The sequence below is a fragment of the Psittacula echo genome, assembly GCF_963264785.1.
Source record: "Psittacula echo genome assembly, chromosome: 1".
Classification (NCBI taxonomy): domain Eukaryota; kingdom Metazoa; phylum Chordata; class Aves; order Psittaciformes; family Psittacidae; genus Psittacula; species Psittacula echo.
The window spans coordinates 35,588,859-35,605,253 of record NC_137735.1 but is presented as its reverse complement, the minus strand read 5'-3'; the positions used below and the strand labels follow the sequence as shown (position 1 = coordinate 35,605,253).

Here is a 16,395-nt window from a genome sequence, read left to right as displayed (position 1 = left end):
CCCGCGCGGGGCGGGAGCCTGCCCCAGGGGGGCGTCATGTCTGTCGGGCGCTGGTGGCGGGGGAGCTCGGGTAATGGTGGTGAGTCGGTGTTTGTAGGGACTGCCTTCACTGTAGCTCCCCTTTCCCGCGTATCTCCGTTTCTTCCCCCGGGGCTGCTCCCCGCCGTGGGGGGTGGCTCCGGTTCTGAGGAGGGCAAGTGGCGTGCGGCTGAGCCGAGCGCCATGGCTGAGGAGGAGCGCGGCCTTCCACCTCCTCTCCCCGCCTCGGCCTGTCGGGCTGGGACTCCCGCCGTCCCAGCGCCTGGCCGGCCGAGCCGAGCCCATCGGTGTGCCCAGTCATACGGCGGAAACATAACGGGAAAGGGCATGTGGGGTTAGGGTAAGAGGAATGGCTTTAGGCTGAAAGAGGGTAATTTGGATTAACAGCTTGAAGAAGAGAAGGATACGTGAAGACCTCGTAGCAGCCTTCTAGTATCTGAAGGGGGCCTACAAGGATGCCGGAGAGGGATTCTTCACCAGGGACTGCAGTGACAGGACAAGGGGTAATGGGTTTAAACCTAAACAAGGGCAGTTCAAGTTAGATATAAGGAAGAAGTTCTTTACTGTGAGGGTTGTGAGGCACTGGAACAGTTGCCCAGATAAGTGGTAAATGCTCTATCCTTTGCAGTGTTCAAGGCCAGGTTGGATGAAGCTTTGAGCAACTTGGTCTAGTGGAAGGTGTCCCTGCCTGTTGCAGTAGGGTTGGAACTGGATTATCTTTAAGGCCCCCCTACTCTGGTCTCATGAGACCTCACTTGGAGTTTTGTGTGCAGTTCTGGTGTCCTCAACATAAAAAGGCCATGGAACTCTTGGAACAAGTCCAGAGGAGGGCCATGAGGATGATCAGGGGACTGGAGCACCTCCCATATGGAGATAGGCTGAGAAAGTTGGGGCTGTTCAGCCTGGAGAAGAGAAGGCTGCGTGGAGACCTCATAGCAGCCTTCCAGTATCTGAAGCGGGCCTACAAGGATGCTGGGGATGGACTATTCATCAGGGACTGTAGTGACAGGACAAGGTTCAAACTTAAACAGGGGAAGTTTAGATTGGATCTAAGGAAGAAATTCTTTACTGTGAGGGTGGTGAGGCACTGGAATGGGTTGCCCAGGGAGGTTGTGAATGCTCCATCCTTGGCGGTGTTCAAGGCCAGGCTGGATGAGGCCTTGGGTGGCATGGTTTAGTGTGAGGTGTCTCTGCCCATGGCAGGGGGGTTGGAACTAGATGATCTTAAGGTCCTTTCCAACCCTAACTATTCTATGATTCTATGACCATTCTGTGATGATTTATGATAAACAGCCATGCCCTTCAGCTGCCATCACACCCAGACTCCCCCTACACCATGCACACAGAAGTGCCCATGCGAGGCTCCCATGGGTGCAAATGCTGAGCCTGTTTGTTACAGCTGCACTTAATGCTGTAACATTTGACTTTGTGTAACCCAAACCCTATTGCTTGTGATCAATTGTTGTAGTTCCTCTGTGTGCTGAAAACCATCTACTTTTCTGACAGAATGTGCATTTATAAAGATAATTGCCATCTTGAGTAGTTCGTGAGGATGATTAACAAATGAGAAGCTATAAGATTTCAGTGAGCTAAGAAAGCATGGATGTACTGGACTGTATCAGAGCAGCACTTTCCACTTACTTTGGGGGTTTTCTCCCACCACCACATGGTGGAAGCTTGGAAATCACAGAACCAATTGACATATGTAGTCTGAGTATACTTGCCTGCTAGCGTTCCACAGCCCTGCCATTCAACCTTACACAACAGCTCTCTGAAGCTGAGGTTTCAGCTTCCTTATCAGCTTTCAGGTCATTTAGTTTCATATTTGTACATTGACCTTTGATTGCAGGATCAGAGTAAATTTCACATGAGAAACTTAAGTTTTCCAGCTTCTCCCAGCAGGCACTAGCCTACTTTTTGAGGTCTCATCACCAGGGGTAATATCCTGCATTTTGCACAAAATTCCTCAAATCTGAATTGTAGAAGCTACTTCTATTAGAAGCTCAAGGTGAAAATTTGACGGTCCTTGTTATTGTTGAGGGAAAATGAGTAGTAGATTTCAGTATGCCACAGTTTCTCTCATCATAAGTATAACTAAACTAACTTTCACTAACATTAAAGAATTTAGCACTGGGGAGAGTTATTTAATATATTATTCTAAAGCTGAAATCTGTAGCTGATGTTGCATCATCCACACTGGCCAAGACACCAATGTAATCATGTTATTTTGAGTAGCAGTTGACTAGTGTGTTTAAGCTTCATTTCTCAGCAGCTGTGGATAGTGTGTTTTGTCATAATCATTACAGGTTTTTTAGCATAGGTTGTTTGGGGTTTTTTTGGGGCGTGTGTGTGTTTTCTGTGGTGGTGTTTTTCTTACTACAATGCAGGGACACATACGATGAAATGATGTATTTGTCTTTCCCCCATAGCATGAGGGAGCAGATAATAATTTCAGAGACAGAAAGTCCATCTGTCTAAAAAAGCCCAAACAACCAAAAAACCCCCCAGTCATCTAAGGTATCAAAACACAAGATGTCTGCTGACACCATCACTTCTTCCCTCTAAAAAAGGAAAACGAAATAACAAGTTCTTTAAGTCATCTCCCAGGAGACACATTTTCCCAGGCACTTTATGCGAACATCCTGCTGAGTCAGAAACACTGAAGTACAAACGTGTCAGTGATGGCATTACTTTCTGGCAAGTAAAATGAAAATAAGGACTCCACTTACTTCTGGTGGGACAGAAGAGAGGAGGATGAAGTAGGAATTTCCCAGTAAACTCAGAAGGCTACTTACTCTGTGTTCCACTTAGTCTGTAAGGGTAAATTGCACATGGTCTAAATACATGTATTAGGTATAGATAAAGTTACCTTGAAAAGATATATTGGGCTGTTGCAAATCTGAGAGTGTTTGGACTGCAAGAACAGTGATAGATCTCAGTTTAAGGTCAGGGTTACCAGCCTTCTCCCAGGTTCAGATATCCACTCAGTCATGTGTCTGCAAAAATATGTCCTGATTTAACTAGGAAGTTTAAAATGAATAGAGAATTATGGAAATTCTTATTTGTTTCCCTTCTTTTTAATGGCCACCGTGTGTGAAAGTCTTTTGCACCCAATTGATTTACAGCAGAACCAACAGCATAAAAATGAAACTGAGGGTTCTGCTAGCACTTATGAGAATTGCTGATTAATGTCTCTAATTTCATTTTTCATTCCCAAAGAAGAAACTAATTGCATGAAAAGGAAGTGGAGGAAATTCATGGGCCAGGAGACTGGCAAGGTCTGCAGAGATAATATGTTTAAGCCCAGTTAGAAAAAAAACATTCTGTTACTTAGACTTGACATAGGCACTAAAATGTCAAAACCAGACAAGTATGATGTGTACAGTGGTCAGAAATGTAGGAACCTTTACCATGGAAAACTTGAAGGGGCATTCAGAGGATGTAAAATTTGAGCTTCAGGGCCCACAAGAATATTTAAATACTCAAACTCACCTTGTGTATTCAGCTTGTTAAACACTTGAATACTTTTGAGCAGGGTCAGTGTCATGTTTGTCTCATTTTTATCTTTTGTTGCAACTTGTGAAGTTGTTACAAGAACCAAGTAGTTATTGCAGGGCAAAACTAAAAGATACCCCTTCATCTTTGTTACTTCTTGCCCCTCTTTCTCTGTTTCACAGTTTCTTAGCAATGCTCTTTACCGATTTGCAAGTGTTCAGAGGGGCAATGAATTTTCCAGAAAAAAATTAAAGTTAATTAAACTTGCAAATAATTATATTCATGCTAATCTTGTGTTTATGCCTTCCTACATTACTTCATAACGTTTGGATTACTTGTGGAACTAGAAGTTGAAAGGTTGCAAGGCAGCAAGCACTACTGCATCAGGTGCTATTTCTTGAAGAGAGAAGATTGCTACCTTAAATTTGCAAGAAAGTACATGAGATTTTAAGCAGCATTACTGATGAGTAGCAGAGGTTGGCAGTGGAGAATGGAGCCCTCATTTTGGATTTCACATCTTTTACTTTGAGATGCAGTGCTCAGAGCTGAAGTCAGATACCTTAATTTTTCTCAGAATCTCAAGTGCTGTGCTACTTATACAAATTAATTATCTCATTTGTCTTTCCAGCCATTAATCAGAAATAATAGTATTTTTTCACTCCTTACTGATGCTGTGTGGCTGGTTAATACGGTTTGTGTATTTTTTTGAGAAGGAATATAATACTATTCTGTAAACAAAAAAGAAGCTTCCTACACCTTCCCTTATTGTGTCTACTCTGTTGTTTATCTTTGATAGTACTAATATGGAGATCTCTTACTTCTAAAACTGTGTGGAAAGATTTAATGTTAAAATTAATATCATAGCAAGATTAGGTGTTGATCTGGAATATTGGCTACTCTCAATAAATAAATTACGTTCAACAAAACTAGAATTCAAAGCCGTGATAAGTACAGGATATATTAAAATTGAGTCACAAACAGAAATTGATAGTTATTTGACTATTTGTTGTTGCTTCAGAACAAATGAAGAGAAGCTGGGAAGAAAGACTGAAGAAAATAGAAGAACTAGCGTCTTACTATGAAAGTAACCCTCTTCCTCCAGTTTATAAACCAAGACTGTCCAAACCCTTTTTGCCATCCCCTGTTTGGAAAATATTTTGTCGTCAGGCTGAAGCTTTCAATTATGTAAAAACCTGCAAAGAGGTATATTATTTGTTTGGTGAATGTCTCTGTTTGTTAGGTACTTTCTAGGTTGAGCTTCACTTAAAAGCCTGTTTGGCAATAAGGTCTTTATCAGATTGCAAGATCTTTATTTTTTCCCCCTTCTTCCCAATCCTGAAACAGCAAGTAGTTTTATTGTCTTTGTGAGAGATCCTGCTACACTGGAGGTACCTCTGAGATGTACTATTCTAACATACAAATTGGTATGTGATGTTAACCTCTAGCAGTAAAAGTGCTTTTGGTAATGTTGCAGTGATTTGTTCCTTCTGAAGATGAACAAGCTATCAGGGTTGGCAGGAGAATGGGAAAGTAGCGAGAGGTGAGTAAGCAGAAAGAGGAGTTAAAAACTGAGAAGGAAAAAGAGATAATCAGGAAACAGAGACAGAAAAATCTGTACAACTCTGCAGTGGCATTGGAGTAGCAAGTTCAGTGATAAGAAGTAATGAGCCAAGTGAATGTTAAGCAAAACACATCTTCTGTTTTCAGTTTAATGCTTTTCAAATTGGTTGCTGCTTTTAAAGAAAATACTGGGGTTTTCTTCACACTTTTTCAGGTGTTTAAGTGATCCTGACAGTCTGCTTTCCAGAAGGCACTCTCACTGGCTTGGCAATAGGGTTTTTTTGTGTTTTCCATTTTTGTATTTAAGTAATATAAAGTCTAAAGAATATTTGCTATAAAGCCATATGCTGCCATCATGTCCATGAGGCTGTTCCTTTCAGGACATTGTTCTTCCTTCTGTTAGATGCACTTGCCACTGATCAAAAAGAAAGAAGATTTTATAGAGAAAACAGAGCAAAGAAATGCTTCACATTTTTGCTTATGTAACTGAAATCAGAATTGTATTGATTAAAACCAGATGCTACTTGGCTTGAAAAAATGATAAATGATCTACTTATAGTTTCCTGGTATCTGCTAACCTTTGACCAAATAAATTAATAGGAACTTGTGAAAACTTCAGCTGGTTCTTTGAATTAAAAAAAAACTTCAATATTTTTACTTTAAAAGTGCGTTCATGTATTTGCCTTGGAAAAGAACACACAAAGTGGACAGAGGTTTTACCTTGTGACGTCATATGAACAGCTTTGGTTTTATTACACGTGAGTATTTGAAAAGGTATCCTAGATGTTACTGTAAGATAGCAGTGTAGTGGTTACACTGTTATGCAGTAATAGCTCTTACTGGATAGCTATCCTCGGTAGCCATCTGCTGCTCTGATAGAGCTGAAATGGGTAGCAGAGGTTTCATCTTGGCCATGGGGAAAAATTCATAAGGACAAACCAATCTATTCTCTACTGGATTTGAACTTTCTTTTGAGATGCAGACTGCAATTATTCCCTGTGAATTAAGGACTATGTCTAATGAACTTAAATCTAGTAGCAGTAGATTTGCTTTGGCTGTCAGGTTTCCTAAGAGAATCATGCCAACATGTGACACAAACATATTTCTATGATTTGTCGTATTTTCATTTAAATGGGTATTAATATAAATGGTAGTTACCGGTGTGTGGGTTCATGTTTGTGTTCAGTAGTTTCAAGTATTGGCAATTCAATTATATGCTAAACTTTTTATTCCTTTTATTTGTTTTACAATAAAACATTTGGTTATGAAGTAGAAGAAATCTAGGAGTCAATTTTTATATGAAAAGTAAGCACTTTTTTTTCTCTATTTGAAATTAAATTAGTTTTTAATTTAGGTAGAAAAAAAGTCTGTGTAATCTCAGTGATAACTTACTAAGTTTTACTTTTGAGTTTTAAAGGGTTTTTTCTGTCATTCCTTAAGGTCTCAACAGCATTTCTTTTGACAGTATGTAAGGTAAGGCTTCGGGGGTTTGGGGAGGAGAATACAAATTAAATTCTAGGCCAGACAAATGTCTTTGTTGAAACTTGATGCTGAAGTTAGTCACAGTTTTTTCCAAAGGATTATAGGGTTGCTACGTTGGTTCTTTTTTAATATGGGTGATAGACTGAAAAATGAAGGAATGTTGTGTGATCCTTGTTTGCTACTGATAAGTATGTATAATGTTTATCTTGCGAGGTTGTGATTTGCTTTTGTTTTTCCTTAGCAAAGGTTATAAAACAAGTCTTATGCACTGCTATGAAGTAATTCCTGAAAAAGATCCTTGCAAACTTTATTTTGATTTGGAGTTCTACAAACCAGCAAATCCTGATGCAGATGGCGAGAGTATGGTTGCAGAGTTAATTGAGGTAAATTAGAGCAAAGTCATGTTGTAGATTATTATGAATTCATTCCTGATTTAATATGAAACTGAAGTATTCACCACTTCATCTTCATTATTCTTTAGCAAAATGAAAAGGTATTGTAGACCTAGTGGTTATCTTTAATTAAGTAAAAAGTACTGTTTTAGTGAAAGCAAAGGCTCTCTTTAAGTAAAAGTGAAAAACAGAGAACGATATTTGTTGGAATGCTTGTATTCACTGTACAATGCTTGTACAGGTTTGCTGATACAAGCTTGCTGTTGCAGATTGTTTTATGTGCTCTGCCACTTCAAAGCTGTAAAACTGAAGGAATGTTTAAGTATTTTTCAGAGTAGCATTGATAAAAGTTCCGTTCATATACTCCTCTGCTCATTTCTTTTGCCAGTTGATACACTCATATATCATATTCAATCATATACATAAGCTACTAAGACTTTGACCTGAAAAATTGAAAATCCGCTCAGCTTATCACTGTTAGTATTTTCAGTGACTTGTTCATTTCAGCAAATACAATCTATGCCAAATTTGGTTAAAGTTTGCTATGAGCTAGTTTGAATTAATTGTATGCTCAAAATGAGAAAAAAAAAAAATCGGGAAAAAAAGATGCAGAGTCTGCATTTGTGTTAGGTTTTATAGATGCTACTGTTAAAAATACTAGAGAAAATAGCATAATCAATGTTTGTAATTTCAGCTTGTCAGCGAAAAATTAAAAGAACTTTATGGTGTAAATTGTTCAGCCAAAGATGTCTTGAATTTAGATTCCAGTACTGATGAAAAATTTAGTCGACACTTAATATTTCTACCCCAAAAAGCTGTATTTAAGGATAATATTCATGTTGGTAAGTGTGTTCTTTTCTCTTACACCTAGAAATAACAAGTGAGGTTTTGACTTTGTACAGTGCCTTCTCACATTTGAATATTTAATGGAATTATATGTGGAAACAAATACCTATTCCCAGCAGAAATTACCAATGATTTCTATTTCATTAAGCTTCATTATTTCTCAACTCATCTTCTACTTACTTTTTCTATAACTAGCATTTGTGATTGCTTATAATATTGGCTGCCAGCCCCGAGTGGACACAGAGCAGTTATTTCCTATATGACACTGTGGTAACAGCTACAAACCCCAAAGATTAAATGGGATTACTGCAATTTTTAGTTCAAAAGTATGGTCTTTAACTCCTCTGCCACTACAAAACTCTTAAATAATACATGGTTAATAATACATGGTAAATAATTTGGTATGACAGCAATTTTAACCCGTGATCTTGTTAAGTAAACTGTATTAGTCTGTTCTTTCAGTAAATGCTTGAACTGTTCATTCTGGCCCATTAGTTAAGTGTTATGTGTCTCCACTGTGATGTGACTTTGTCATGTTTACTGTCAGGCTTAAAATACAGAGATTGCGTGTTCATGTTGTGCTTTTGCCTTTGCTGTAGTAAAAACCTAAAAAGGCAGATAACTTCATAAAGTAATTTCTCAGAATCTGTAGGAAAATATACAAAATCTGAAAGTTTTTGTCTAATATTAAACTTAAAAGGAGTAATATATTTTTTAGACACATTGAAGTGTTGTCTTTTTTTAAAATTAATCATTGTGTTCTATCTAATAAATATTTAAGATCAGTTAGTGGTATTTATGTGGGATAGACTAGGATATGGACTACCACATCTTGGATTATATTGTTTCATAAGCATTTAATGTCAGGAGATATACACAAAGTGCATGGGCTTAAAATTAAATATGATTAAAACCATTTAGTATATAATTGGAATTATTTACTAGTTAGAGTTAAAAAACAGGGACTGAATTCATAGCTCGTGAGAAAGTATAAGAGATGCTGTAGTGATCAATGAATTTACGTATAAAAATACAAAATACTGTCAGTGGTCAAAAGTGGCAAGCCACCTCGCTTCTTAGGTCTCTCCATTCAGTAGTAAAATTGCAAAGGGGAAGATTGTGGCTGTATGATACAATTGACATATGCACAATTGTTTATTTTCTTATGTTTAACAAAGTTTAGTAAACTTCTTGCCAAGCGTGGGTTTCTCAGTCGTGAACCAGAGCCATTTTGTACTCTGGGCTGGTCAAAGATGTCATTTTTTCCTTTTAAATCCAGAAGGTGGGAAAAGAGACCCCAAACTCCAACCACTTCCAGCTTGGCTGTTTTGCAAAATGTTTGCATAGGAACTGTTGTTCTTTCTCGACTATTAAATGATGTTACTTGCGTTGAGGTTTTCCTGTTTATTTTTAAGGTAACTTTGTGAGGAGGATTCTGCAGCCTGCCATAAGGTTACTAGAGAGCAATGCTGCTGCTGTGATTCCAGAAGGAGCAGGACATGTTTTCCAGTGTTCTGCAGAAGGAGTTGGATCAGATGGCTCTCTTACAAACCTCACAGCTGTTGGAGATGCCTCCAAAGACTGGCCAGCCATTGCTCACAAAACAAAGGATACAGAAACATCATACCAGGGAGAAAATTTGGAATTTTCATTTCTAATAGTAAATGATAAAGCTGGCAGCAAGCAACTTCTTGTAGATCTAGGTAAGTATAAGAACAGCTTTTAAACCTCCTTGGGATGTTACAGAGGTTGTGAAAACAAATGTTCCTTAATCTTTAATTACAGACAGTAGGAACAGCAGTGTTTATATTGTTGTCCCTTCAGTCAGAATTTAAGCCAAATACAATATATGCTGAAACTGTGATCATAAATGCTGTACTTAAATTACTCGTAAATTCTGGTCCATGGAACTTCTTCAATTATTATATTTAACTCTTTTGTTCTGAAGTTTGAAGAAACTCTTGCCACACAAGACTCTAGTTTTGTTCCTAAGGACTTGGTGCTCTTAGTTGGATTAGAAAAGGATAGCATCTATATTGCATTTTTGTCAGTTCAGTTGAATTAGAAGCTGCTTCATTATGGAAGGCATGGCCTTCTGTATTGTTCTTCGTGTACGCATTGAGCCTTCCTCCCCTCTTTGGAATGGCAGTTGTTAGATTTTAAAGACAGAAGAACAGAAATGCGGGGTTGGGCACTTCATGGCCCCGCTGGGTTTCAGCTGCTCATGGTATTAAAATGTTAAAAATCTCCAGGAGCACAACGCCCACAGTCAAACTAAAGTCTGAAAGTTGCACCCTTCTCCGTCCCTGTGTCTGGTGTCTCTGCTGTTTGCCTTGGCTTAATGAAATGGAAAGAGGTTAGCATGCATTTGCACAACAGTGTGTTATGTACTTGAGGACTTCATCTGGCTTTTTTTTCTCTGAAAAACCCTCTTTCCTTCAAATTCTCTTCATGGAATTCAGGATCACTTTTACTGCTGGCCTCTTCAGTATGTCTGATTTGTTGAAACGTAGTTACAAAGTTAGCCTTATAGTAGGCTTCTCTGTTACTGAGTCAGAAGGATTACTTTGTACCTACTGTTCAGGATTCCTCCAAGCATATTAGTGAATGGGAATTACAGAAAACCAAATAGTTCAGTGCGTCATCTTTTAAGAATTTGGTGTTAGTCTCCCCAAATTAACCATCCTCAGCATTTGTTACACACATTACCTCAAAACTGGAAAGTGAAAATCAAATTAGCTTGCAGTGATAGAAAGCTATGTGACATTCTTGTTGAACAAGTTCTTTAAGCTCTTTTATCTTCATGAAAATTAAATGCAACCCACAAAGAAAGCTCTCACCTCCTCAATAAATCATAGACAGATCAGGCAGTGTTTAAGATAGATGTTCATTTTTTTGTGGTTTGAGATTGGAATCAAATTTTCCTGATAAATGCTTCAGACAAGTGGTGTCTGGTCCACAGAAAACAAAGTTTAATGAAGTCCTTTCTGATTAAAATAATTGTGCAGCTTTTTATTCTCAGGTGCATTTCACAAAGTTAGCATGAAAGCACTGATTTCCTACACTGAAGGGAAGCTTTTAGAAATGAGAATGTCAGAATGATTAAAATGCCTATGTAGAGGTGTTGAGTGTTTGTCTTAATTCTTCTGTGACATAACAGATGTACCTGTGTGCGTGATCTCACTGTGTTGCATTTCTTCTATGGTATGTGAGCCGAAGTTAGTAATAGTTTTTGTCCATTCCTTAGACCCTTAGCAGTCTCAGGAAAAGGATTTCATTTACAAGTGCTCAGTTTCTTAAACCCTAGCCAGCATTGTTATGTTAAGAAATATCTGGTTTCCTGTAGGAGTTTACACAAAAAATAGAAATTTCCGGATGTATAAATCGTCAAAAGCAGGAAAAAACGTGATTCTGAAGATAGCAGAGGATAATAAATTTGTCCCTAAGTGTGAACAGAATGTCTCCATGGAAGAAGCGTATTTTCTTTCCTCCTTGGTCTGCAACGTTAGGTAATTGTTTCATTCTGGTGGAATTTAAGTATTTTTAAACATGTATTTTAGTGATTTTTCTCCTCTGGCAGTTGTGAATAATTACTATCAATGGGCAGTTATTCCATGGACATTGTTACAGGGTAATTTAGAAGTTTCCAGTAGAATTCCTTTTTCTCAAGACTCTTTAAATGTTTGAAGAACACCACAGAACGCGTGGTTTGGCTTCTGGGTTGTGCCTTATCTCTCTATACACACATGCTGAAATGTTAACTACTGTTAATTTTGGTTGGATTCTGTATAGTTCTGAGAGGAAAAAGTTGATTTCTACTCATTTAAATATAAACAGTAAATATTGTCTTAAGTGTGATTAAAAAGGATTTTTGTACATGTTTATCTCCATACCAGATTGCCATTTTGGTACAGATACCTCCTTAGGCTGGATGCTGGTACATACAATAATCAAGTTTTCTGTATCTAAACCTCTGATATATCTTACCCTGCATTGACCGTACATTAAGATGATCCTAGTCATTACTGCAGCAGAAAGCAGAAAGTTAAAGTACTACATACAGCTGTATAGTATTGTGTGTAATATTTTTATTAAAAACAGGTATTTGTTGTGACTGAAGTTTTCATATACTGAAATGTTTGCTAGCCCATAGCCCAGTAGCATAAATGGTGTCATGTGTTCAGATCACAGGCATCAGCTGAGTCTGTCATAAATATGTATGAGAACTTCTGCTGTGTTGAATTTCGTCTTGTCTGATCATCTGCCTTCCAGCTAGTAATATGACAAGGAAAAGTAGTTCATTGTAAAGAGAAAAAAACATCTGAGACCTTTCAAAGTGTGTATATATATGTATATATATTATATCTAGAGCAAATACTGCTTCATGAGGGTGGACCAGCAGTCTTTAAATGAGAGAAGTGCCACAGGGATAGGGAAAGGTTACAGACAGCCTCACAGGCTGGCTGAGGCTGTCATGGACCTCTGGAGGTCAGTTGGTCCAGCCACCTGCTCCTGCAAGGATGCCTGGAGCCGGTAGCCTTGGACTATGTTATGTCATGGCATACTATGGAACGTTACAGTATGTTACGCCATACCGTGTTGTGCTGTAAGAATCACAGATTTTCCTTTGTATTCTCTTTTCTTCAGAGTGAGGGATGACACAAAAGTTCTGTCATCTGGCCTTCCAGAGGAGAAGGGGAACGTGTCTGCAGTTTTGAACAGTCAAAATACCAGAAGCAGTAGAGGTACTCCAAGCCTTTTCTACTCTTTCACTGGATATACTGTGACTGACACACCTGGTAACCTCGAGGAGGGCTTTTCTTCAGCAAACTTTCTGCAGGAGGCAGCGTGCAGCTGCATTGACGGATGCTGTACAGCACATGACTGCCTGCCGCTGAACCTCCCCTCAATGAGCTTCCATGGCGGCCATGCTTTGTCCCCTTTCCCCCGGCTCCTTGGGGGTGGCAGTAGCAGTTTAAAGATCTACATGAAAATAACAGTGGATTTATCCTGTTTTTGTTTAAGGATTTGGTGTGGTTCATGTACATTTTCTGTCTATGGTCTATACAATATGTAGCAGTGTTACAGTTGTATATGGCAATGGCAAAACCAGTAACTGGGCATATATGTGGCCTTTGTTTTAACAGATTCTATGGATGGTTATCAGGATTCACCATATCCAGAAATTGATTGTTTCGTTCGTTCTTTGGTTAATAATGATGGGGTACAAGGAGGTAAAGACCATTTTGCTATTTACAAATGAGTATTCTGCAGCAGTACTTTTCAGTAATTAATTCCCTTTTTAATTTCCCCAGGAATACGGCGATGGAATTATTTCTCTTCAGAGGAAATACTTGTGTATGATATTTCTGGTTACCGGTGGTGTGCAAATATTGGAAGAGCTCACAAAAGTAACAACATAATGTACGTTCTGTAACTATTCACTGCAAAACAGCTTTATTGTCCTGCTCAACTGTTACTCTATAATAATGCTGAAAAACTATTATGGATAGAATTGGCAGCTGTTACAATTTCTGCACTGGTTCTTTGTGAGGATACTATGCTTTTAAAAACTAACCAAACAAAACCCCCAATGTCCTTTGTGATAACTGAACTTGCATTTCTAATATTTCTATGAGGTAGTCTTCATGCTATTTAAAATATGTGTCTGAAGATGCTAACATACAAGGCAGAGTATATTAAAGCTATTAAGTGGTACTGTGTGCTTTGATGCTGCTTAGCAAGGAAGCTAAGCAGTCACAAGTAAGATAAAGAAAACAGAACACTTTAAAATTCATTACATTGCATCTTAACTTACGTTATTAAAAGAACAAAGGTAACTCCTGCCCCCATGTCAGTCTAGGTGAGTTTTGCTGGTCACTCTACAAGGACTCAAGACTTCTTACAGATTAGCAAAAGAAATCTTGCAAAGTTAGGTTTTTCAGATGACATTAGAATTGCAATATATCATCAGTGGAAGTATTTTAACTTGAAAATAATTTTATATAACCTTTAAAATAACTGCAAGGAATGTGTTTTGGAGAAACAAGGGTATAAAAAAAACCCCTCCACAGCCACAATGCTAGATGAAGTTGGAGTTTCTAAAGCACAGCTGAAAAAGCTGGGTTGTCTAATCAGTTGACAGGAAATAGTGCTTTTATCTGGCTTTTATAATGAAATTAACTCTAACAGCAGCAGCAACAAAACCTTACCTTACACTTAGGTCCCATATACTAATCTTACTGTATCCCATATACTAATCTTACTGTAATTACTTTTTCTTCCAAGCTTTATGTAATGAAGTTGAATAAATATCACTGCTACGCTTAGAATAAATATATTTTTAACTTAAGAAACCTGAAGTTTATTCTAAAAAATTAGGGCCTGTACAAAACAAGTATGCAGTAAGCATGTCAGAGAATGAAAGCAATATCCATAGATGGGGACAAGCAAAACCTGTTCAGTGTTAGTTTCCTTCTCTCTGCATTGACTTAATTTAAGTAGTGTTACTAAAAAATAAATTGCTTCGTTTTTAGGATTCTGGTAGATCTAAAGAAGGAAGTCTGGTATCAGAAGTGTCATGATCCAGTCTGCAGAGAAAAAAACTTCAAATCACAAAGTATGTATTCTGTGATTTCAAAGCAATTATACTTGATACTTTTTGGAATGCTAACCTTAATTCATGCCGTGTATTTGATTTAGGTTTTCCATTACCACCTAGGATCTGTCTCCCATTTCTTTTCAAACAGGTATGTTTTTGTCCTGTCAATATACTACAGTTCTTGTGAATAAAGCTGTTTCTGGAGTTCACTGGAAATCCCTGCTAGCACAGCCTGTTGAGCTCCTTACAGTAGTTACACTGGTACAGAATAGTTCCCCAGAGCAGCTGTGCTGGTGGGGTAGCTCCATATATTCATTTTTAAGTTCCCCAGCAGGAGATCCAGTACAAAACCTGTCAGCACAGATAAAGCTGCGTTAGCTTTATATACTGAATTACTGCAATAGCCTACCTTCCCCTGGGACTAAAGACTTTTTTGTTTTGGTCTGAGCAGTAGTTCCCATTGCATAAACCACAAGAGCACTCCAGGTGCAGAATGGAGAAATTGCCCGCATTAAGCTCTGCTGTGCACTTTTGACTTCATGCTGGGCCAGCTAAAACAGAAGTGCTCCCGGACCACTTGAGTCAGAGTCAAATTTAAGTCAGTGATGCTCAAATGTGAAGTCCACTTAACTCCATTTTAGTGTATTAAAGCAGTTACGTTTACCCACACAGGTAGAATATTTAACCCAACTGAATACTGCACCTGGATTCTAAACCCTGAACATAGTAATTTGTCTACTGAGGAGTCAGTAAGAGTTTGGCACCTCTGCAACTTTTAAATTTCACATGCTTAAATTTCATACTGCAGAATGCCACATCAAGCTCTACTGAAGCAGATCATCAATAGCTATTAGTGTTATTTCACAGAAAGTGTAATTTCAATGCATTTTCAGGTCCCAACAGAATCTTTAAACAGACACTAAAATTGGTTTTAACCTTGTATTATTTTAAGAAGTTGTATTCATCAGACTACTTGTAGTTTGCTAGAAAAACAGCATATTTCTATTCCTGTTAAAATAGGCTTCCACCGCTTAATGTGATTATAAATCAATGTACTGGAACATCTGTCTTGTTGGCCAGCTTTCTGTAGTATCCAGTAGATGTGAGTACAAGTTTCAAACTTTCAGGTCAGAGCAGTTAAAGATATGAAGGCCATTTTCATATGTAGTAAGTAGGATTCTTGTTTCTAAAAGGAAGAAGAGTATGAAAGCAGGAACATGGAAGTAAAGCCCCATTCTGATGTGTCAGACTTGTCAAATACCTCGGTATCTGTAGAGAAGAGCTTGTCTCAAGGGTTCCTGTTGTCAGACAGCGAGTGGGACAATGCAAGCGATGATGCCTGTTTCCTAGAAGCTACCGAAGATGTGGAACTAGCTGAAGCTGCAAATGACAGTCTGAATTATGCCATGGAAGAAATCCCTGATGAAATTCTTTTGGAAGCTTTAAGGAAACAGGACACCTGCAATAAAGAAAGCAACTAACCCCCAACTTGGCTGGCAGACTGCTAGCAGGGAAGTTTGCCTCTTGCATGCCTTCTGTGAAAGATACTGTGATATAGTTCAGAAGCGCTCTTGCAGAGCTGTAAGACAAAGAACTGAGTAATTGCCAACAACCAAATGTCCTCTCAACTGGTCTTCAACAGGCATGAGGAGATCATGGAGGACTATATGAAGGCTGAAGAGTACTGGACTGAAAACTTGTGATGAACACTGCTCCAAGTTTAGGACTTCTAACACTCTCTCTGCTGAGTGGTTTCTATCTTATTAGTTGTACGTCCAAGTTCTACTGACAAACCAAGGTAGATATCTTTACTTTCAGAAATGGAAATTATTTATTTCAAATAAATGTTTTCATGAAATTTCTATCTATGTCTTCTCTTTAAAAAATACATATTGCTTTCAAGATCACATAGCCCAAGATTAAATACTTAAAGCTTTAATAGCCCAAGATTAAATACTTAAAGCTTTAATAGCCCAAGAT

The 16,395-nt window shown here is 38.2% G+C and overlaps 1 protein-coding gene across 1 annotated transcript; it reads left to right on the top strand.

Annotated features, from left to right (window-relative positions):
- The first annotated feature begins 62 nt into the window (after positions 1-62).
- On the top strand, positions 63-16,221 carry PRIMPOL (primase and DNA directed polymerase). The gene is made up of 13 exons (XM_080634412.1): positions 63-70; positions 4,553-4,737; positions 5,761-5,852; positions 6,818-6,959; positions 7,663-7,810; positions 9,230-9,517; positions 11,161-11,323; positions 12,462-12,559; positions 12,962-13,048; positions 13,130-13,238; positions 14,351-14,433; positions 14,517-14,563; positions 15,609-16,221. Exons 2-13 carry the CDS (start codon positions 4,558-4,560, stop codon positions 15,894-15,896), a joined length of 1,725 nt encoding a protein of 574 aa, XP_080490538.1. The 5' UTR covers positions 63-70; positions 4,553-4,557; the 3' UTR covers positions 15,897-16,221.
- The last annotated feature ends 174 nt before the right edge of the window (positions 16,222-16,395 follow it).